The 24,637-nt window shown below is 43.3% G+C and overlaps 1 protein-coding gene across 1 annotated transcript in view; it reads right to left on the bottom strand.

Moving 5' to 3' along the window:
- Positions 1 to 11,414: 11,414 nt before the first annotated feature.
- Positions 11,415 to 24,637, bottom strand: part of LOC144479873 (A disintegrin and metalloproteinase with thrombospondin motifs 15-like) — a 56,564-nt gene continuing 43,341 nt past the window's right edge. Inside the window, exons 6-9 of the mRNA XM_078198901.1 lie at positions 24,321 to 24,498; positions 20,460 to 20,635; positions 16,542 to 16,717; positions 11,415 to 13,712 (exon numbers count right to left, since the gene is read on the bottom strand). Of these exons, the coding sequence (XP_078055027.1) occupies positions 12,926 to 13,712; positions 16,542 to 16,717; positions 20,460 to 20,635; positions 24,321 to 24,498 (1,317 nt within the window). The 3' untranslated portion in view covers positions 11,415 to 12,925. The remainder of the gene's footprint in view (positions 13,713 to 16,541; positions 16,718 to 20,459; positions 20,636 to 24,320; positions 24,499 to 24,637) is intronic.

Below are 24,637 nucleotides of genomic sequence, written 5' to 3'. Positions count from 1 at the left end.
GTGGGATGCACAAAAAGACAGAGTTAGAGATGGAGTGAGTTGGGGGACAGGCTGTAAGGCTGGAGGAAGTTACAGAGATAGGAACTGACTTAAACATGGGGATCAGAAATTTGCGTTTGACGCATATGGTTCAATGTTGATCAGTAAGCAGAGGGGTGAAAGATGACCAACGTATCAGAAGCAGAATTTTTGCTGAGTTGGTGTTTACAGGGTGGAGATAGAAGTCTGGGCAGAGGAGCATTGGGATAGTTAAATATCCCAATATGAAAAAGGATTTCAGTTGCATAGGGGCTGAGCGAGAAACTAAGGTGGACGGAATGGAAATTGAAAAAGTGTATGTGAAGTTCAGAAGCTTGGTTTGCTGTCAAATATTCTTATTCAGCCTGAAACATTAGCTGGGAAGGGAATGGAATTGATGACAAATGCATGGTAGTTCTGGCAGGGACCAATGGCTTCAGTCTTCTATAGAAACATAGAAACATAGAAAAACTACAGCACAAAACAGGCTCTTCGGCCCCACAAGTTGTGTCGAACATATCCCGACCTTTTAGGCCTACCTATAACTCTCCATCCTATTAAGTCCCATGTACTCATCCAGGAGTCTCTTAAAAGACCCGATTGAGTTTGCCTCCACCACCACTGATGGCAGCCGATTCCACTCGCCCACCACCCTCTGTGTGAAATACTTCCCCCCTAACATTTCTCCTGTACCTACCCCCCAGCACCTTAAACCTGTGTCCTCTCATAGCAGCCATTTCCACCCTGGGAAAAAGCCTCTGAGAGTCCGCCCGATCTATGCCTCTCAACATCTTATATACCTCTATTAGGTCTCCTCTCATCCTACGTCTCTCCAAGGAGAAAAGACCGAGCTCCCTCAGCCTATCCTCATAAGGCATGCCACTCAATCCAGGCAACATCCTTGTAAATCTCCTCTGCACCCTTTCAATCTTTTCCACATCTTTCCTGTAATGAGGTGACCAGAACTGAGCACAGTACTCCAAGTGGGGTCTGACGAGGGTCTTATATAGCAGCATCATTATCCCCGGACTCCTAAACTCAATCCCTCGATTGATAAAGGCCAGCACACCATACGCTTTCTTAACCACCTGCGGGGCCGATTTTAGAGTCCTATGGACCCGGACCCCATGGTCCTACTGATCCTCTACAGTACTAAGAGTCTTTCCCTTTATATTGTACTCCTTCATCCCATTTGACCTGCCAAAATGGACCACTACGCATTTATCTGGGTTGAAGTCCATCTGCCACTTCTCCGCCCAGTCTTGCATCCTATCTATGTCCCTCTGTAACTTCTGACATCCCTCCAGACTATCCACAACCCCACCTAGCTGAAGAAAGTTATGGTTGCTCCAGGACTAAATGCTCCTGTGAAGGATCCTGGTCCATTTTTCTATCTTAAGGATGCTCTATGAGTTCAAACTGTGGCTCGCTTTCTAGAGATGGCGGTGTTGAGAGAGGAAGTGGAGAGGCAGATCAGGGAATTATGGGTGAACATGTGGAACCTGACACCAGGTGCTAGATCTTCAGCCCTCACTGGAGTGAGGCGTGGAGGAGGACGTGCACAAAAATTAACACCCTCGGCATGCTTGCCAGTTTGCTGGTGCCATTCCAACTCAAGACCATTGTCCCGGAGGTAAGATATGGGCAGCAGCGATACTTGCCGACGTGTGGCATATAGCTAGTAAATCCAATCAAAGGCCTGTTAAAGAAGGCTGAATGGGATTTTCCAGTCGGTCCCAGGCCCCTGGAGAGGGGAGTGGGGGGAGAGGGGCGGGGAGTTGGGAGGCTGAGGAAGGGACGGCTGAGTGGGGGGGCGGGGGGGGGGGGGTTGGGTAGCAGAGGCCAATTTAGCTGCATGCAGGTGGCTAGAATTTCAGGAATGCTTCAAGATCCTCCTTGCCTGCTTGGAGGCAGCAGCAGTTGCAGGCCACCCTGCTGATGGGTTCCTCCTCTTTCCCCTCCTCCCTCTCCTTCTCCTCCTGCTTTGGTCTCCACAATGTTCTGCAGGGTGATGGGAAACTTCCCGCGAAGAGGTTGCAGTATTGATGTTGGAGCCTCTCACTTATCCACCATTTCAGCCACGTGCACAAAAATTGTCACCACTGCCATCACATGGGAGCAATGTTCCTGGATCATTTGCTCTACTGAAGCTGAGCTTCCAGAAATCTGGCTCTGTCGCCTCCTCAGCTGAGGTTTCATTTGTTTCTTCCCACCCTTGTGTAAATACCACATTTCCTCTAATTCCACTCTGACTCGAGTTCAGTTACTCAACCAGTTATGACCTTCCAAATTCCTTAACTAATTCCTAGCGTTTGGGTCCCTCCTGTGCAGATGCTCAAACAAGTAAGAGGCTGAGATAAAATAGGTAACATCTGCTTTGGAAGTTTCCAGGAGGTCACCAGCATAGCTGCTCTTGTCCGCCAAGACCCTTCCTATGACTTAAAGGACAGAGCATAGGTTTAGTTCTGCACACATGACATTCTCTCATTGAATAAATAGCAGCTGAGTATACCTGAAATTACTAAAGATGAGCTTGCCTAACCATTAGTGTCTTTTATCAGCGTGTCTACAATTGTGCTCTCTGCTACAAGCTGTCTATACTGCTTAGTGGCATATTTGAAAAGAGTGGATGCTTTGTTGTACGGATGGGCTCATCTGAAAGAAAAATCTTCAAGTCAGTGGTCTCCAGAGTTAAAAAAAGGGAATTTCTGGGAAGACAGTAAAAATACAGAGCAGTCTCAAGTCGCAAGGACCTGCAAGAGAAATGGGCAATACAGTGGCACAGTGGTTAGCACTGCTGCCTCGCAGCACCAGTGAGCCGGTTTCATTCCTGGCCTTGGGTGACTGTCTATGTGGAGTTTGCACGTTGTCCCCGTGTCTGCGTGGGTTTCCTCTGGATGCTCTGGTTTCCTCCCACAATCCAAAGATGTGCGGGCTAGGTTGATTAACCATGCTAAATTGTCCCTTAGTGTCCCAGGATGTATGGGTTAGCAGGGTGGGATTACGAGGATAGGGCCTGGGTAGGATACTCTGTCGAAGAATCAGTGCAAATTCAATGGGCAGAAAGGCCTCCTTCTGCACTGCAGAGAATCTAAATGGTGGGTCAATTAGGATCCATGGGCTTTTTCACTGAAAGAAATGAATCATGGACTTCCTATGCAAAGATTTTTCAGTGCTTCGTACATGCGAATAAAATTGCATACAATTTGCTTGTCTAAGTTTTTGTCAGTCAAATAGGAAGCAAAACCTTTAATTTGCTCAGGGCTTGATTCATCCAGCAAACCCAGGAACCAAAACTTACGATGACTCGACAAAGATCCTTGAAGAGCATTACTTTCTAAAGCCACTGATCATCATGGAACAGTTCAGGTTCCACTGGAGGAATCAAGTGGAAGGCAAACGCATTGTCCAGTATGTGGCAACCTTAAAAAGGCTGGCACAAAATGGAAAGTTTGGCAAGTCATTAGAAGATATTCTTCAGGACCGTCTAGTTTATGGTCTGCAAAATGAGGCTATTCAAAGAAGATTGCTTACTGAACATGTTTTGACCTTAAAGATCTCAAAGGGCATCATGGTGGCACAGTGGTTCACACTGCTGCCTCACAGCGTCAGGGTCCGGAGTTTGATTCCCGGTTTGGGTCACTGTCTGTGCGGAGTCTGCACATTCTCCCCGTGTCTGCGTGTGTTTCCTCTGGGTGCTCTGGTTTCCTGCCACAGTCCAAAAGACATGCTGGTTAGATGCATTGGCCATACTAAATTTTCCCTTGGTGTACCCGAACAGGTGCCAGAGTGTGGCAACTAAGGCATTCTCACAGTAACTTCATTGCAGTGTGAATGTAAGCCTACTGTGACTAATAAGCTTTACTTTTTACTTTTTAAAGACAACAGTAGAAATTGCGGTGTTGATGGAACTGGATTCTCAGGAGGCTTCAAAATTTGGTGCAAGAATGATGATCCACAAGTTGGAAACTGCCCAACTGATTTTAAGATCATACATGGAAGAGATCGTACCATTAAAAAGTTACATCAGAGTCAGTGTAGAGTTGTGTGGAAAAAAAGCGGAGTTGTCTCTCCATGCGTTCCATGGTAATTTTCCAGCTCTATTTGAGAGATCATGATTGGAGAAGATAAAGCTTAACCGGAGTGCTTTCAACAGACTGGCTGATGTTAAAACAGACCTACAGCACCTCCTGGATAAATACAATAGTGTATTTGAAGAGGCACTTGGCTCAGTGCAGGGAGTTCAGGTGAAAGTCAAGATAAAGTCTAATAGTCCACTAAAAAGTCTGAAAGCAAGCATGGTGCCATATGCAATATCTCCCAAGGTCAAAGAAGAATTGATACGACTTGTTAACACTGGTGTGTTAGAGACGGTTACAATGAGTAACTGAACTACTCCCACTGTACTGTCGTGAAACCAGGTGGTTCAATTTGTATTTGTGGTCATTTTAAAACCAGCGTTGTGTGCTGATCAGTATCTACTTCCTTTAATTTAAGGTGTGTTTGCTGAGTTATCAGGTGGGCAGAAATTCAGCAAGATTGATCTTTCACAAGCGTATTTACAGACCTATGGAGCTGTTGAATCACAACCATTGCTTACCATCGTTACTCATAAATTTGTCATAAACGTTACCCTTTGGAGTAACATTCTTGCCAGCCCTATTCCAAAGGTTGATGGATCAGCTTCTAAGCAGTCTCTCTGGGTGTACAATGTTACCTGGATGATATCCTAATTAAAGAGTCCAGTTAACAAGAGCACTTCTCCAGAGTTTGAGACTTATCTCAAAGTAAAAGGTCTTCACCATATAAAATCCACACTTTTATCATTCATCAACCAATGGACTAGCTGAAAGATTCATACAATCCTTGAAACATTCTTTAAAAGCTTCGAACGAGCAAGGTTCATTGTCACGTCGTATGAATAACATTTTGGCACTTTAAAGGAATACTACTTATGCGACTGCCTAAAATTCACCCGCATGACTGCTCTAAAAGAGAAAATTGAGAACTACGTTTGATTTGTTATTACTCCAGAAGCTTCAGAGATAGTGGAGCATCAACAACAAGACTCCCAAGTTGCGAGATGGGGAGTGAGGAGAAAAAAATGCACATTTCAACAAAAGATCGAGTGTTAGAGCCTAATTATGCCATGAGTGAGAAATGGGTATAAGCTATAGTTTTAGCAAAAACAGATCCAATTTCTTACACGGTTCAAACCGAAGGTGAACTAGTTTGGTAACGCCATGCTGATTAATTGTCATTTCAAAATGATTTCTCAGCAACATCTCCAGAAGTACCAACTTCTTTAGTTCCCAGTGTTTTGAATATTACTACGAAAGACTTAGTTGAAGCTGAGTTACCTGATGCTTGTGTCTCAGCTGTTATCTCGAGTGAGAATGATGCAGAATTAGGTCCAAGAGAAAAAGTTCCAAACTTCTACTGAAGTTCCAAATCATACATCTCGGCTCAAAGACAGCCAAGTTCCAGAACATCGTATTTAACCAAAGCCGAATGGACATTCTCCTGTTTGACTTTCTTATTGACTATGTATAATGAGGAGAGATTAAACAGTTTGGGCTTGTACTCACTGGAGTTTGGAAAAATGAGAGGGGATCTGCTCGAGTTATATAAAATTTTAAAAGGGATTGATAAAGTAAATGTAGACCAAATGTTTCCTCGCAAGGGGCAATTTTAAACAAGAGGTCCCAGGTATAGGTTGCGAGGCGGTAGATCTAAAACTGAGATGAGGTGGAACTACTTTCTATGTTCTATGTTCTATGTACTTCTCGCAGAGGGTGGTAAATTTCTGTAACTCGCTGCCCCATAGCGCAGTGGAGTCTGAATCATTAAATGGTTTCAAGAGGGAGATAGATATATTTCTAATATAAAAAAAGGGAAAGACAGATATGGTGCATTGTACTGTATCTAGAGTATTATTGATTGTAGTAATTTGTTGTCATGACGACAGAAGTAAAGAAGGAGGAATGTTATATATTTAAAAGGGTTGCAGGTTGCTTTAAAAGCTGGTCGCATAATTTGGTGATGTCATTAGGATGTCATTAGGCTGCTGTTTTACTTTCAGTTTGTACTCTGTGCAGAGAACATCTCCGAGAATAAATCTGTTGTCACTTTGAATTCACATGTGTAAACCACCTTTGTTAAAACCCACAACCCCTAACATAGTTAGGACATTATACCTTCCAGTCTTCTGGATTTCAAACCACTCTGCCTAGCTAATGAACATTCTGGCTGCAAACTGCAATGGTCTCTTGTTGGTGGGTGTTAAGAGTGATACTTGGGATGGTGGGATTGTCCTATGAGAAGAAAGTGAGGGAACTGAGCCTGTATTTTCCAGAGTTTACAAAAATGAAAAGTGATCCCATTGAAACCCAGGTTCACCAGATTGAATCTGGGGATGAAAGGATTAATGTATGAGGAGAGATTAAACAGTTTGGGCTTGTACTCACTGGAGTTTGGAAGGATGAGAGGGGATCTGCTCGAGTTATATAAAATTTTAAAAGGGATTGATAAAGTAAATGTAGACCAAATGTTTCCTCGCAAGGGGCAATTTTAAACAAGAGGTCCCAGGTATAGGTTGCGAGGCGGTAGATCTAAAACTGAGATGAGGTGGAACTACTTTCTATGTTCTATGTTCTATGTACTTCTCGCAGAGGGTGGTAAATTTCTGTAACTCGCTGCCCCATAGCGCGGTGGAGTCTGAATCATTAAATGGTTTCAAGAGGGAGATAGATATATTTCTAATATCAAAAAAGGGAAAGACAGATATGGGGAACTGGTGGGGAAGTGGATTTGAGACCAGGGAGAGATCAGCCATGATCTGATTGAATGGCAGAGCAGGCTTGAAGGGCTGAATTTGCCTACTTCTGCTCCTAATTCCTATGTTCCTAAAATTTGCGCTGTGCTCAACAAGGTAGATGCAGGAGGATGTTTCCCCGAGCAGGGGGCATCTGGAATCAGACTCAGAATCAGAGGCAGGTAAGGCAGGACTAAAATGAGGAGGCTTTTCTTAGAGGGTGAAAAATCTTTGGAATTCTCTATCCCTGGGGGGCTGTGGAGGCTCAGTTATTGAGTACATTTAAGACAGAGACGGATAGATTTTTAGATGGCAAAAAGTAAAGGAATATGGGATAGTGTGGGAAAATGGCAGTGAGGTAAAAGATCAGCCATGATCTTATTGAATGGTAGAGCAGGCTTGTGGAGTCAAATGGCCTACTCCTATTTCCTATGTTCCAATTATCTTCTCAACCACAAACTTGCCATCAAAGGAGGGACTTATTCGACCATTTGGTTCTGGTATGCAGGAACCACCATGTCATAGTTCAAGCTGTAAAACCATTGTATTTTGCCCTACTCGAGGAAAGTTTGTTCTTCTGTTAAAACGAGCATCAATCCTGTCTTGTATTCGTTTTAAAGCTTCATCTGATTTGCGACAATTGAGCCATTGGGCAAGGGAAGAGATTGATGAAGGAGACCATGGGCCTGATTTTACTATCACGTTGCGCCCGTTTTCAGGTGCGAAACTTGGTAAAATTGGGCATGAGGCGAGTAGCGCGATCCGTGCCCGCCTCCGTGCCGGTTCCCCCTTTACCAAGGCCTGAAAATGGCCACGATCAGGACCTTGCCCAAAATGGGCGCAACGGCCATTTAAATGCATTTGCATGCATTTAAATTGACTTAATGGGCTGCACGCCCAACCTTACTGGCACTTCCCCCTTTACCACTGCGTTCGCCCATCCAGAAACGACGCAAATCAGACATGCTCTACAAAAGTCCGGTTCGGGCGCTCCAGTTCGTGAGGATGTAAGTGTCTGGCATCCGATGGCTCTCTGCTTGAGATCGGTGGTGGAGGAGGGGCGGGGGGGTCCGCTGCCATTCTGCTTGAGATCAATGGGGGGGAAAGGGGGGGAGGGGGGGCACCCAGAGGAAACTCATGTATACAAGGGGAGAACGTGCAGACTCCGCAGAAACAGTGACCCAAGCCGGGAATCGAACCTTGGTCCCAGGAGCTGAGGCAGCAGTGCTAACCAGAAGGATACGGAAGCTTTGGAGAGAGTGCAAATAAGGTTGCCTGGTCTCGAGGGTGATGGCTATGAGGAGAGGTTGAATAAACTAGCATTGTCTTCACTGGAAAGACGGAGGCTGAGTTGGAGACCTGATAGAGGGCTACAAAATTATGAGAGGACATAGACAGGGTGGATAATCAGAGGCTTTTTCCTAGGGTCGAAGTGTCATTTGCAAGGGAGCACATGTTGAAGGTGAGAGGGGGAAAGTTTAAAAGAGATGTGTTTTTCACACAGAGAGTGGTGGGTGCCTGGAACATGCTGCCAGAGGTGGTGGAGGAAACAGGCACATTAGCAACATTTAAGAAGCACCTGGATGGTTACATGAATAAGGAGGGAATAGAGAGATACGGACCGAGGAAGGGCAGAAGGTTTTTTTTTAAAGTTTAGTTAGGGCATCATATTGACACAGGCTCGGAGCGCCGAAGGGTCTGTTCCTGTGGTGTACTTTTCTTTGTGTTTTTTGTTCTTTGTGCCACTGTGCTTCCCTAGCTTTAAGGACTGGGGCATAATCATGAAAAATGGTGTTCATTGCAAAGATTAACAAGTATTCAAGGGTTAGTATGATGGTATATCAGAGTATTGCCAGGACTGGTGGACCAATACATCAGTAAAGGCCATCCTTCATTGAGGCAAGGAGTTATGAGATGAAGTAATTGAATATATATTAATTAAAAATACATAAAGCAAATACTCTAACAGGTTTTATGCCAAATGGCCAAGTAGCAAAAAAAAAATATTTGTTTGCACGTTCTCCCCATGTCTGCGAGCGTTTCTTCTAGGTACTCCAGCTTCCTCCCACAGTCCAATGATGTGCAGGTTAGGTGGATTGGCTATGCTAAATTGCCCCTTATTGTTCTAAGATTTATAAATTAGGAGGATTAGCATGGTAAATGTGGGATGTCGATGCAGACTTGATGGGCTGAATGGCCTCATTCTGGACTGTAGGGATTCTATTTACCCTCCAACTTCTATTTAAATCAAAAGGTCATAGAATCCTGTGTAAAATTATCATACATCGTAGATTGTACAATAACTGTAAAAGATCCTTATTTTTCAGGTTGCGTTCTTGCCTCTGCGCCACAAGGTTCTGTGTTTGAGTCCCACTCCAGAGGGTGAGCATGGAAGTTCAGGCTGACACACCAGTGCAAGAGTGAGGGAGTGCTGCACTGTCGAAGGTTAAACAAGGGTCTCAGCTGCCTGCATGCATAGATGTAAAAGATCTAATGACGCTACTTTGAAGAAAAGCAGGGAGTGGCACAGTGGTTAGCACTGTGGGACCCGGGTTCGATTCCCGGCTTGGGTCACTGTCTGTACGGAGTGTGCACGTTCTCCCTGTGTTTGCGTGGGTTTCCTCCGGGTGCTCCGGTTTTATCCCACAGTCCGAAAGACGTGCTAGTTAGGTGCATTGGCCATGCTAAATTCTCCCTCAGTGCATCCGAGTGTGGCAACTAGGGGATTTTCACAATAACTTAATCGCAGTGTTAATGTAAGCCGACTTGTGATTAATAAATAAACTTTTTAAAAATTCTGTTGGTTATACCCAGTATCCTGATCAATACTTGTCCCTCTATCATATCAGAAAAACATAATTAGATGGTCATTTTTCACATTGCTCTCAGTCAGAGTTTGCTGTATGCAAATTACCTGCTACATTTTCTACATCACAACAGTGACTTTAGAAGAACTTCATTGGCTACAAGGCATCTCGAGACAGCTGGTGATTATGGGAAGTGCTCTATGAGTACAAGTATTTCTATTTTTATAACCTTTCATTTTGTAAGGTGCTTCATAACCTATTCTAACTTTTAGGTAGATAGGAACAAGTGGAAACTATTTATCCCCTCATCCCCATTCCACTGCAATTCAATGAGATCATAGCTGATCAGTGACCATTACTCCATAGATCCACCTATCAGTCTATCCCTTAATATCTTCAGTTAATATCTATCAGCCTCGGACATAAAGTTAAAAATTGATTTAGCATTATTTGCTGTTTACAGAAGTGAGTTTCAAACTTTCACCATCCTTTTTCAGTGGATGTTTTGTTGTAACATACAATAAACATTGTCTGGACGTCATACGAAATACACAGAAAATGTTACCAAACTTTTAGAACTCATATGCGGGAGTGATAAAACTTTTAGAATGATTGGAAAACAGCAATAGGGCGGCATTGCTGCCTCACAGTGCCAGGGACCTGGGTTCAATTCCCGGCTTGAGTCACTGTCTGTGTGGAGTTTTCACATTCTCCCCGTGTCTGCGTGGGTTTCCTCCGGGTGTTCCGGTTTCCTCCCACAGTCCAAAGATGTGCAGGTTAGGTGAATTGACCATGCTAAATTGCCCCTTAATGTCAGGGGGACTATCTAGGGTAAATGCATGGGATTATGGAGATAGGGCCTGGGTGGGATTGTGATCAATGCAGACTTGATAGGCCAAATGGCTTCCTTCTGCACTGTAGGATTCTATGAATATATCTATGAATCTCAGAGTGACAGTTAAGTTAATTTGTCCATAACCATCATCTGAATCCTCAGCCAGTTTGTACAATCACTCCTATTAGTCTTTCCAATAAATACCATGATTTTTATCAGCAGGCTTTATGCATTTAGAAGTTTTTTTTCCCTTCTGATATTCATTATCATAAGATACATTTCCAACCATTGCATTTGTCATTGGTATGTGAAGATATCTACACTACAATCCATCGCTTCAGTCAAACATTTATAGCTAGCAGTGTATGTCATTGCCAAAACCTTGCTGGCATCTACGCTGGTGGGATCTTATGGTCCCATCAACAGTGCACCCCCAGTTTTCCCAGTGGCAAAGGGGGCACGTTCAATGGGAAACCCCATTGACAACATCGGGACCGTAAGATGCTGCCACCAGCGAGTGGTGGTGCACCGCCACCCGTCACCATGAAACACACCTCAGAGAGGGAGGAAAATCCCACCCCAGGTCATTATTTCCTCTATGCAACATCAATGGAACTGCTAGCATAGATAAAGTTTATTTATTAGTCATAAGTAAGGCTTACACCAACACTGCAATGAAGTTACTGTGAAATTCCCCTACTCGCCACATTCCGCCACCTGTTCGGGGTCAATGCACCTAACCAGCACATCTTTCAGAATGTGGGAGGAAACCGGAGTACCCGGAGGAAACCCACGCAGACACGTGCAAACTCCACACAGACAGTGACCCGAGGCCAGAATTGAACCCGGGTCCCTGGCGTTGTGAGGCAGCAGTGCTAACCACTGTGCTACCGTGCCGCAGATGTATACTTGCCCTCAATAAATGATAAGACTACTAATTCATAGGTATTTACAATTTTATTTGTGCACAATTAAACAAATGTATACATGGTATACATAACAGCCAATAAACGGTATTTATGCCTTCTGCAATTTAAAAATGCAAAAGTGTAAAATTAATCCCACTAACATATGAACCATCTTTTAGATGGAAGAACAGTAACTGCAGTCCCTCCCAACCAGAACGCAAGTGAAAGGGTTACAGAGTTTGGCATATATGATGGGTTTTTTTAGAAAAGAGAAGCACTACCACAATATAAGGGGGAAATGGAACAAACGGTTGATATGATGTGGCCCTGCATTTTAGCGTATCGTTCAGGATAGCTAAGAATTCAGACTTTTTCTTAAATGATAGTAATAGGGAGGATGAAACAGTTCTACGTTTCTTTTCCATAAAAGAAATTGAAAATTTTCCAAAATTATCACAAATGTTTACAGGCAAGGTTATAAAATGTGCAAATGTGGGACAAAACAAATAGCACCATAGTTACAATCTTACCACAACAACAAAAAAAGAATAATTAAGTTGTCAGTTTGGTTTTGCATTGATGCTCTTGGAACCCAGTACACACAATAAATAATGCTACCAGCATACAGAAAATGACTTATGCACCATGGAATATTGTCCCTCTCAGAATAAATTATTACATATTTTAAAAAATGGTAGTTTACTAAGAGATAATTGGAAAAGATCATTTTACAAACAGGCTCAGCTACCAACACTGTGATGCTCGAGTTTCGGATAATATCCAAATGTGTATATTTATACAGAACTGTACCACAAGCCTAATGTTCTACATTTTCTTTCATAAATACAGTTTTGTTGGAACATAACACTTTGTAACTGATGACACCAGTTAAACTTGACGAAACGTCACTCCACATGGTCATACTATAGTATTACTGCGTAAAATATTCTAATACATGTCACAAAGAACAGGTTATCTATCTAATATATTTCATAAAGTAGCACATAAGATTGCCCGTTTACAAACAAACTAACTTCCACATCTCTGAAGTTAAGGATGGTCATCCCTGTTTTTCATTTAACCATCAATATATCATATTAGGCCATACATCCCTGCATAATATTGCAGCTGTACCTACACTGGTCCCTGTATTATTTTGTGGTCACTGGTAAATAAAACACCATCAAGGCATTAAAATCTTTGACTGCTTCCAACTTGGTGACAATCTGCATTGTGTAAGTGCTCAAGAGGCAGTCATCGCGTCCAAACATTAGTACATGGTCAATGAAGTCACCAAAACAGTTTAATACCAACTTACAAATTTCAGAGGTAGACTTCAACATGTAAATTTCAGTTAATTTCACTCACAATTACGTGTCACAGGTCTCCATTTTATTCCCAATGTGGAGTAGTTCTTTTTTCTCAATATTCCATTTGGATTCAGGCGTAACAGATATTACTGTCACTAAAAGTTGCTGGAAACCAATGATCAGTGGCCATTTCTAAAGGCTACTCTATCTGAAACAATGCCCACTGATGACTCTCAGCAGGGTCTCATTGTACAAAAATCTAGTTCTTGTGGCTTCTTCCTTATACTGCAGTGTTCTCTGGGCAAAGCATGCCCAGTGTCAGCTTTACATTTGATGATACGTCTCTTGAAGCCTTTGCCACAACTCTTTGAGCATGGTGACCATCCGCCAATCTCCCACACTGGGCAAGGATCTCCACACTGCCGTATGACTTCTGGTTTCTGGGTGGTATCACAATCAAATGCTATTTTACCGTGATTGTCTTCACACTCAACAGATCTATGTTGCAGTCCATTTCCACAAGAAACAGAACACTGAGACCACGTTCTCACCACCCACTTATAACTTGTTCTTTTATAATCTGGTTGCCTTGTATCAATTTTATTCAATTTGCTCAAACTGTCATTGTTCAGCAAGATTCCTTTTGTGTCTTTTTTATTGGGATTATGTGAAGATTTATCCTCTTTGTTGTCCTTTGGTAGATAAAAGGAGTAGCGAACACGAGGAGGAGTCATTTTTCCAACTGATAAAACTTCAATGATCAATGGTTCTTGGATAGGTTTAAAAGCTTGAAGGCTTTCAACAGATGTTGCTGTTCCACTATACCTCAACAAACTTCCCTTTATTATAATGTCCCGCTCCACTGCAGAAACGATGTAGTGGCCATTCAGTATATATTTGCTGTGCTCATTTTTAACTGCCAAGTAGTTGTCATCACTGGTCATGCCTCTGTATCCTCTTTGCTTGACATCAATGCTGCTGGCTCCAACTGGTATTGTCACAATATAATTGTACCCATGTCTGTAGAAAGGAAACAACTTTTATTCTATATTAAGAATATTAAAATATTTAATAAGCATCTTCCCCCCAATTCACCCACTCTCTCTTACAACTTTGGTGAGCTGCACAAACACATTTTCTAAATATCTTTACATTGCTGCCTCAACTCCCTCTTACAAAACCCTGCTTAGCTTTTTCCCATTCCTAAACAGGTGTCAGTGTGAAGGATCTCTGGACAAATGCGAAGTGATGCATTTTGGAAGGTCAAATTCAGGTATGAATTATACAGTGAATGGCAGAACCCTGAGGAGCATTGGCATACAGAGGGATCTGGGCATACAGGTCCACAGAGCCTTGAAAGTGGCAACATAAGTGGATAAAGTGGTCAAGAAGACATACAGCATGCTTGCCTTCATTGGCCGGGGCATCAAGCATAAAAATTGGGAAATTTTGTTGCAGCTGTATAAAACTTTAGTCAGCCCACATTTGGAATATTGCTTGCAGTTCTGGTCGCCACGCTTTCAGAAGGACATGGATGGTTTTGAGAGTGTGCAAAAGAAGGTTCATCAGGATGCTGCATGGTCTTCAGGGTTTTAGGTATGAAGAGAGGTTGGATAAATACGGATTGTTTTCACTGGAAAGATGGAGGCTGAGGGGTGACCTGATAGAAGTCTACAAAATAAGGAGGCATAGATAGGGTGGATAGTCAAAGGCTTTTTCCCAGAATTATAAAAGGGCACAGGTTTAAGGTGAGAGGGGGTAAGTTTAGGGGAGACACATGGGGGAAGTTTTTCACGCAGAGGGTGGTGGGTGCCTGGAAAGCACTGCCAGTGGAGGTGGTGGAACAAGGCCCGTTAGCAATGTTCAAGGCATATCTTGATAGACACATGAATGGGAGGCGAACAGAGAGATAGAAACCGCGTATCGATGCAGGCTCGATGGGCTGTTCCTGTGCTGTATTGTTCTTTGTTCTTGTTGTTTATATTTTACCGCAAAATTGTTATACAAATGTAAAATACTGAATTCTTATTGTCATTTTCAAAGAATATGATGACTGAATTTGTTGACCATATAGTTGTGAGCGAGAAACATTCAATTGGTGGAAAGTGAAGAGAGGGGCAGGAAGTTGTGTGATTTCTGAGTGATTCACTGGAGCCATCACCAACAGATTGCTTTACCCATTCCGTTCAACATTAAGTACTCTACAAGAAGCAAACAAACTCGCATCTACAGCCAAATGAAATAGAACCTCAGTGTTAGAAATAAAATAAAGGCAAGCGAGCCTCATTTCCTTCAAAGTTTGCTTCACTTAATGGCCTAATTTTGTGGTAGTAATGACAGCAAAACGTTGAGTTTACCGTCAGCACTCCTCCAAAACTGACAGCTTTTAGAGTCCACACATTTGCAGTGAAATGCGAAAACGCAGAAGTTTCTGTTGCTAATTCTGCACCCTCCAGAGGGTATGGCCTTGAGGTTCCGTAGTCCTATCCCTAGCCCTATCCTGGCCGTCTACAATCAATTGGAAATCATTGAACCAAAAGGAATTTCTACTCTTACACTTAGTCTCACTGCAAAAACCCTTGAAAAGGTTATACCTTCCCACACATCAATAAATAGAGCTTTTCACAAATAATTTTATTTGAAAATGTGAAATTTTACAACTTCATTTCCTTTCCAATTACCTTAACTCCCTAGACACTTACGACTTGTGACCAGAACAAATAAGACAAGCTTGTCACAGGTCTTACAAATCTTACTCTGACATAGCCAGTAAAATGCGCAAAAGCAACTCAGGGATGATTTGCCCTCTACTTTCTCCCTCCTCTCATGTTGGGCGGCACGGTAGCACAGTGGTTAGCACTGCTGCTTCACAGCTCCAGGGACCTGGGTTCGACTCCCGGCTTGGGTCACTGTCTGTGTGGAGTTTGCATATTCTCCTCGTGTCTGTATGGGTTTCCTCTGGGTGCTCTGGTTCCCTCCCACAGTCCAAAAATGTACAGGTTAGGTTGATTGGCCATGCTAAAAAATTGGCCCTTAGAGTCTTGAGATGCGTAGGTTAGAGGGATTAGCGGGTAGATATGGGGGTAAGGCCTGGGTGGGATTGTGGTTGGTGCAGACTCGATGGGCCAAATGGCTTCTTTCTGCACCGTAGGGTTTATATGACCTGCCTTCCACTCAGTGTTTCCCTCAGAATGATGTATCTACACTTCGGGAATGTAATATTTTAGATCATGGCAACATGTGTTTTGGGCAAGTGTTTGAATCTCCACACGTGGTTGTAGAGAGTGGAACCAAAATCACACCGGGAATGTACATTTCCTTGTTCTACATTATCTTCGATCACACGCAATTTTCTGGGGATTTGCCAAAGGACTGATAGGCATCCTGTCACTGTGAAAATTAATTTGCAAAGACCATGGGCCGGATTATCCGACCTCGCCCGCAGCTGGGATTCTCCAGTCCCCCTGCAATGAATGGAGATTTGGCTGAATGCCAAATTCTCCATTCTCACTGGGAGTGGGGCGTGAATGGCCAGAGAATTCCGCCATACATTAATTCTTCATGTATTGGGATTCTGTACCTGATTATGGAAATTACTATTGATATTTTGAAATCTGAGCTGGAATCACCTGGCCTTTCACACCTCGCCGCCAACGAGAACAGAAAATTTGGCGCTCAGTCAAATCTCCATTCACTGCAGCGGGACTGGAGAATCCCAACTGCGAGTGATGTCGGAGAATCCGGTCCTGTTATTTTCTGAAACTGTAAAACTCCAATAGACATTAATGGCACGTTAATGGAAAAATATGATAGTTAAGTCAAAACGTAGAGAAAAAAAGCAAGACGTACATTGGTTTGGTGAATAGACCAGAAACCTTCTTGCAGCTTTTGTGATCACCACCACATACTCCACATTTGTCAAACTTCTTCTTGGAGCCAAGCCTTCCATCGCACCCAGCTTTTATACACTTTCCTTGCACACAAACTGCTGATGTGTCCGGCATACATGGAGTTCCATCTACCACCTGGGGGTGTTGAGAAAAACATGGTGAGTTATGGACAGTCAGTGGCTAGTCCCTTTGCATCTCAGACTAGACTCCAGTTTTTCTAAGTTTGGTGTTGTCAGATAGTCATGCATTGCTTCTTCTTTTGCTCTGTGTTTGAAATAGTATCGCCTGCAGCCATTGCCAACAGTTGCGCAAGTGGGCTTTATGATGGATTAGTGACACGAACACTATCTTAAAGAGACGCGGAGACAAACACCATTGGTGCGAATACATTGGACACAATAGAAGCATCGTGATTATTTTACTGGACGAGTTATCCAGAGGTCTGGACTAATGATCTAAAGAGATGAGTACAAATCTCACCATGCAGCTGAGGAATTGAAATTGAATTAATTAAAAGAATTTTCTTCATATTTGATCTTGTTTTCTTTATTGCCCTTGAACTTTGTTTTATTCTTTCATGGGATGTGGCCATCACTTGCAAGGCCAGCATTTGTTACCCATCCTAATTGCTCTTGAACTGATTGACTTGCTCGCTACCTCAGTGAGTAATTAAGAGTTAACCATACTGCTGTGTGTCTACAGTTCCATAGGTCAGACCGGGTAAAGACAACAGGCGGGGTTTTCCCATGCTACCCGCCATGGGAATCGCAGCGGGCGGGACATGGACCTTGGGTGGGATTTTCCAGTCTTGGGGCGAGTGCTGCTGGAAAATCCCGCCCAACAGATTTCCTCCCTTGCAAGTCATTGGTGAATTAGGTGGATTTCCACGACAATCCAGTAGTTTCATGATTAAGACTAGCATTTTATCCCAGCTGCCCGAGGTGCCTTGGCTCAGGAGCTGGGTCTCTGGATTACTAGCCCAATAATTTTACCAGTATTCTACAGTCTGGAATAGAATGTTAACATCAGTATTAGTGACCATGAAACTATGAGATGGTCATGAAGACTCATTTGTTTCCCTAATGCTCTTTAGGGAAGGAAATCACTTGCCCTGACCTAGTCTGGCCTCTATGTGATTCCAGACCTACAACAATGTGATTGACTCTTAACTGCCCTCCAAACAGGGCAAACAAAGCCACTCATTCAAGGGTAATTCTGGGTAGACAGTTCATACTGGTTTAGCCAGTAATTCCCATACTCTGTGAATGAATTTTAAAAATCTTGCCACCTTTGGTGAATAATGGGAAATAATTTCTGACATCCAGTCCAATTTATACACTAGTGCTTCATAAATATAGACATAATTGAAAAAATATTTCTACTGCCCTGCTTCTTATGTCAGGTTGGTTTTATAGGCATAGGGGAACATAGGGATGAATTCATGTTGGGCGGGTGGGATTTTCCAGCCCTTCCCAACAATAGGATCTTCCAGAAGTGCTGAAGTTGACGCGCTCCAGTGCGTTTCCTGGTGTTGGGGCTGGTAAGCCATGCCGAAGTCCATAGACTTTGGTGGGACCAAAGACCCCGGCAACAGTGAGCTAATGGCTTGCTGTTTCAGCCACAGGAAAACCTGTCATGGGGGAGCTGGAAAATCCCAGCCATTATCTCGATATAATATTAAAAACCATTTGCTTCAAGGTAGTGGGTTTTGTGACCAAGCTAGACATTATTCTATAAGAGATTGCACAAATATCAGTTTGGAACATGAGGGCAGAATTTAATGCTTCCCCCTGAAGGCAAGTTCCAAACGAATGGATGGGATTCCCAATTTCACATTGGGCGGGCATTGCCTCGGGCGGCAATCGCACCCTTCTACCTCCTTAAGGCCCTTAAGTGACCACATAATGGCCACTGAAGGGCCTTATCCTGCCCAGCCTCAATTCTTAGGCTGGCGGCAGTGGATGCGAAGAGGGTGGAAAAGGAACAGAAAAAACTTCTTCCCATCTCAGCCAGGAAGGGGATCTCACTATGAAGGCCTCTCCAAGATGTTGGAGCTTTGGGAACCTTTCCACCCATGTCCTACCCCACCAACATTGTGATGCCCCTCCGTCCTCCCAACCCACCCAGGGCATCCCCTACCCTCCCGCCCCGGGACATACCTTTGCAATGCTCCCGGGACTTAGTCCCAGCCAATACCACTTCTAGCCATTGCAGCACTGCACCTGGCAAGGTTAGAGAGCTCTCAGCCAATCACATTGGTCGACAGCTCTCACAGGTGGTACTGGCAGATGCAAGTCCTACCCACTGCCTGTCGATGCTCAAGTGAGCCTCAAATGGCAGTGGGAGGTCGAGAGACAGCAGTTGCGCGTTACATGCCAGCCCTCAGGATGGTGAGTGCCAATCATTCTCCAAATCCTACCCACATATTCAGTCCCTGATGTTTTGTGGAAATAAAATAATAATGTAGCTGTAGTTTTACATAGAATAAAGAAGTTCTCTCCAAATTAATTTTTAAAAATCAGATTTTAAAAATAAATCCACTTTAATGACAATAAAGTCATAAAGTTAAAGAAAGCTTTATTAATCAAGTACTAAGAGACTCTTTACTTACCATCCGCATCTGCCAGCCATATGTACTGGGTCTCTAAGCTCCCTGCCAGAGTGTTAAGCTGGGCATCTCGCCACAGAGAAAAATAAAACATACGGGCCAGAATTTCCGCACTGTTCATGCCGATGGGATCTTCCGGTCGCACCAACAGCCCACCCCTGCTGCAGGTTTCCCAACAGTGTGGGGTGGAATCAATTGGAAATCCCATTGACAGCGGCAGGACCAGAGGATTCCACAGCGGGCGAACGGCATGCCGTCTCCTGCCGGTGAGAAACACGCTACAGGGAGATCAGAGAATGCCCTCCACTGTCCTGTCCAAAGTACGTCTCTTGTTGGTGGGTTCACAGGACAAAATTAGGCCCATTCACCTGTACAAAATCAGGACTTCTTAAACTATGCAAATTTAAAGGGAGTGGGAGAGGCCAGCAGAAAAAATGAGCAGCTGGCAGATAAGTTGAAGGTGACCTTTAATGAATTTACAGACCCAGTGGAAATGATTGAGGTCGTTCTGTAAAATTACATAAGAATTTGACACAGAAGCAGGCCATTCGAATTCAAGTGGTCTACACCAGTATTTATACATCTCAGGAGACACCTCAAAGTCTAATTCCTGCAACCTGTGTTGTCCCACATCCTTTTATGCCCGTCTCCCACTGCATGAAATCAAGCCCTGTCTTAGATGTATCCGTGGTATCTATTTCAAACACCCAATGTGTCAGCGAGTTCCATCTTCTCAACATTCCCCTAAATTCCTCTTAAATTCTTTATTTCATCTGCTACCAGCTTTCTTAATAACAGTTGCACTTTGTTCTGGACTTAGTGGAGATAGTTTATTTGGCAGCGCTTCATGTGGTCCTGCCAAATCTGATGGCGGACGGCTAAACCTTGGGCAGGATTCTCCGGCCGCTCTCGCCTCAAAACTGGAGAATCCCACGGACCATGAAAAGGTCAATGGATCTTTCTGAGGTCCGCCCCCCCACCCGCTACAATTCCCATGGCGGGTGAATTCCTTCCCCCCCAAATCTTTTCAAGTCTGCATGTCTTGTGCTTAAGGAAGTTGAGATGAGGGTGGTGCTGGGCAGCGGGGGGGTTGGGGCGGGCAAGGTGAGAGAGACTGGTTGTTTAATTAGGGCCTGGGGCATCAAAGGTGAAAGGAATGGTGTGGTTGAGCAAATCAGTCACTGCAGAAATGCTGGGGTAAACAAGATGGTCAAAGACTGGAGAATTGACATTTTGAATACATAGCATTAAAATATATCACGTGCTTACCTTGGGCGCAAGAACATAGAAGTATCCAGTGCCATTCGCTCTGCAGACAAGTTTGCACTTGTCTTTGGGTGATACCCCTGAGTATTTGGGAACCCACACAACAGACGGTGCAAGTCTGTTTGTATTGACATTGTATCCATTGAAGGACTCACATTGTTCCTCTCTGAAACTTTTGCCTGTGATTCAAATACAGACCAAAGACAACCATAAATAGACAATCAGAAAAGGTTAAATAGAAGCAAACACATCTGTAGAGTCATTATATTCTGCTCTTCACTATTGGCATATCACTAGGATATTTGCAGGCACACGAAGATTATAAAATTTTGTCATGAATGAAAGATAGCTGGGGCATGATTTTTTAAATTGTTTTTGACTATTTGGGGCATGTAAATCACATTTTTATTTATTCGTGGGACCTGGGTGTCTCTGGCTGGCCAGCATTTATTGCCCATTCCTAGTTGCCCAAGGGCAGTTGAGAGTTAATCACATTGCTGTGGATCTAGAGTCCCATGTAGGCCAGACAAGGTAAGGATGGCAAATTTCCTTCCCTAAAGGACATTAGTGAACCAGATGGGTTTGTCCAACAATCAGCAATGGTTTTATGGTAATGAGTAGATTCTTAATTCCAGATATTTTTTATTGAATTCAAATTCCACTATCTGCTTTGGCGGGGTTTGAACCCAGGTCCCCAGAACATTAGCTGAGTTGCTAGATTAATAGTCCAGCAATAACACCACTAGGCCATCACCTCCCCACATTGCCATTAGTCCACACGCACGCACTAGTGTTGTGTTCAAAGTATTCTTTCACGAACACCAGCACCATGATCCAATGTGATCAATAGTCTATGCTGTCATGTCCACCTCACTTTTGCCAAAATGATTCCTGTGTGAAGCCAATGTCTGCAGCTTAACAGGGGCCTTACTTTCCATATGCAAATTCAACCCCTTCACCCTGTAAGATGAGGCAACTACTCCCAGCCATTTAAATAAAACCATTAAAAATGGAATAAAAATAGAAGAGGGATGGTGCTGTTTTGGTAGGAAATGTATTAACAAATGCATATTTGCTTTTTTTATTCACAGCACAGCCCTATGGCTGTATGACTGACAGGATATAACTGACTGGGTCTGAGTCAGTTCTTTCGAATGGATCCTTCCATTCAAACCATGTTCAGTTTGATAACCAAGTTGGTTTGAGTGTTATTGATACACTTTAGAAACATAGAAACATAGAAAAACTACAGCACAAAACAGGCCCTTAGGCCCCACAAGTTGTGTCGAACATATCCCTACCTTTTAGGCCTACCTATAACCCTCCATCCTATTAAGTCCCATGTACTCATCCAGGAGTCTCTTAAAAGACCCGATTGAGTTTGCCTCCACCACCACTGACGGCAGCCGATTCCACTCGCCCACCACCCTCTGTGTGAAAAACTTCCCCCCTAACATTTCCCCTGTACCTACCCCCCAGCACCTTAAACCTGCGTCCTCTCGTAGCAGCCATTTTCACCCTGGGAAAAAGCCTCTGAGAGTCCACCCGATCTATGCCTCTCAACATCTTATATACCTCTATTAGATCTCCTCTCATCCTACGTCTCTCCAAGGAGAAAAGACCGAGCTCCCTCAGCCTATCCTCATAAGGCATGCCACTCAATCCAGGCAACATCCTTGTAAATCGCCTCTGCACCCTTTCAATCTTTTCCACATCCTTCCTTCACCCCAAATTATTTGTACAATTTGACATCACAGAAGACAGGTAAACACTACAAAAACAGTTGTGGTTATTATTGATATTGGCCAGGATTTCCCTGGCCCATTCAACACAGGCGCAAATCCCATTATGGCCAGAAACACTTGCGAGAGAGGCATAAATATATCTTGAAACTGGTCAAATTCGCACAGCCTCAGATCATCAGATAAAATGCCAAAAACAGATGTCAGCACCTCTCAAGGATTGGAAATATAATGGCCAACTATTCTTTTTTGCCATATGTTAGCATGGCAAAGAAATTCCAAAGAAATGAAAGAGATAAATAAAATTACTTGGCGTTTCAGAACATTTTGGAATAGAACAACTTATTCTGCATTATTTTTTTAAAAACTCTTCATCATTGATCCCTTCAGAAATGTGCCTGTTTAATTATATGAGGCAAGTTACATTGTAAATAGGTGAAATAGTGGGGGACTGCATTACTTTTCATTGATATAAGTTCAGATGTGTAAGGCCCTTTTAAATCACCCTTCTTCTGGTCACGGTATCTAACTACACTTCAGCGACTCAATATCTTTGTGTATTCTATCCAGAATGTGTTCCAGGCATAAAGCTGTCATGTGCAAAGTTATCATCATTAAAAATCTTGGCCTTGGCTAATCAAAATCTTCCCAGCAATAAACCTTGTTGGTGATGTTACAAGCATTTCCACAATAAATGGGTATTAAAGGCATCTATTAACAGTGATAAAGTGAAGGTTGGTGCAACTTAAAAAAGTTAGAGGCAACAATGGAAAACTTCTGCAGTTAATTGTGTCTCTCTTTAATATGCTACAGTCTTGAATCTTGATTCCCAACCATCCATTATTCAATACTTAATTTGAATAGGGGTGTTGGGTCTATGCTGCCAGGTTTCTTGGACATTCCAAAGTATTCTTGAAGAGATTATCCTTTTCATTTTCTTTCACAAGCATTAACTACTTCATGTTAAAAGCTGGATCAGCATCAAGCACATCTTCATCAGTTACAAATGAAAGTTGTCTACTTGACTCCAGCCATGCATCCTAAATTTCAGGACGGTGGCATCCTAAACTTCAGGACAGTACCATATATTTCATCAATATAACTTTCTCTGGATTTAAAAAAAAATTCATTTGTGGGACATGGGCGTTGTTGGCTGGCCAGCATTTATTGCTCATCCCTAGTTTCCCTTGAGAAGGTGGTGGCGAGCTGCCTTCTTGAATCGCTGCAGTCCACGTGCTGTGGGTTGACCCACAATGCCGTTGGGGAGGGAATTCCAGGATTTTGACCCAGCGACTGCGAAGAAATGGCGATATATTTCCAAGTCAGGAAGGTAAGTGGCTTGGAGGGGAACTTGCAGGTGGTGGTGTTCCCATTTATCTGCTGTCCTTGTCCTTCTAGATGGAAGGGGCCGTGGGTTTGGAAGGTGCAGTTTAAGCATCTTTGGTGAATTGCTGCAGTGCACCTTGTAGATGGTTCACCCTGCTGCTGCTGAGCATTGGTGGTGGAGGGATTGAATGTTTGTAAATTTGGTGCCAATCAAACGGGCTACTTTGTCCTGGATGGTGTCAGGCTTCTTGAGTGTTGCTGGAGCTGCACCCATCCAGGCAAGTGGGGAGTATTCCATCACACTCCTGACTTGTGCCTTGTAGATGGTGAATAGGCTTTCTCTAGATCTTGGTATCCTTGGGACCTCTCCAGGTGAGATTGCCATGTGATGTTGAATTATGGATAACTTCGCAATACAAGTTTCAATCAACAGAAACGTCGGCGTTGAAACTGTCTAAACTGATTTAACTTTGGACTTTCCAGCTATTGGTATGGGCTAAAGCCACGATGGTGAAAGTAGTGTCTTTCTCTAACCTACTAAACCACCCTATCACCTGAAAAATGGTCATTGTCAATTCTGAAAGGAGGGGGGCGTTGACTTTGATCGAAGGGAAGAATTAAACTGCAGTGCAAACTGAACAAAATGGTCCTGCTTGCGTTTACACTCACATCAATGTAGTATTGCGGAATGTACAGAACAGAATGGCCCTGGTTTGTTGCCATTATATGAAAAATGTATAAGATATTTAAGGTCTGATTAAATGACAGCGCAATATGTCTTCAATAAATGTCTTACCATTATCAGGGCATGGATCCAAATTGCAGGATCGGTACTTGACACGGATTCCCTCACAATATCTTCCACCGTTGGCAGGAGTTGGTTTGTTACATTCCCTCTTGGCAAGCTGCACACCACCTCCACACGTACGTGAACATGATCCATAAGGACCCCACTTTCCCCACCTCCCATCGACCTGTAAGAAGAAGTGGTCAACAGTATTCATCTCAACCCTCATCTTAGTCCTGCAAATCTTATAACGGATGCCAATACTGCAAAATAATACAGACTGACACAATTATTAACTTTAAATGCAATCCAGATGTAAGTGAAGA

This window comes from Mustelus asterias, chromosome 27 (genome assembly GCF_964213995.1).
Source record: "Mustelus asterias chromosome 27, sMusAst1.hap1.1, whole genome shotgun sequence".
Lineage (NCBI taxonomy): Eukaryota > Metazoa > Chordata > Chondrichthyes > Carcharhiniformes > Triakidae > Mustelus > Mustelus asterias.
This window is presented reverse-complemented; position numbering and strand designations above follow the sequence as displayed.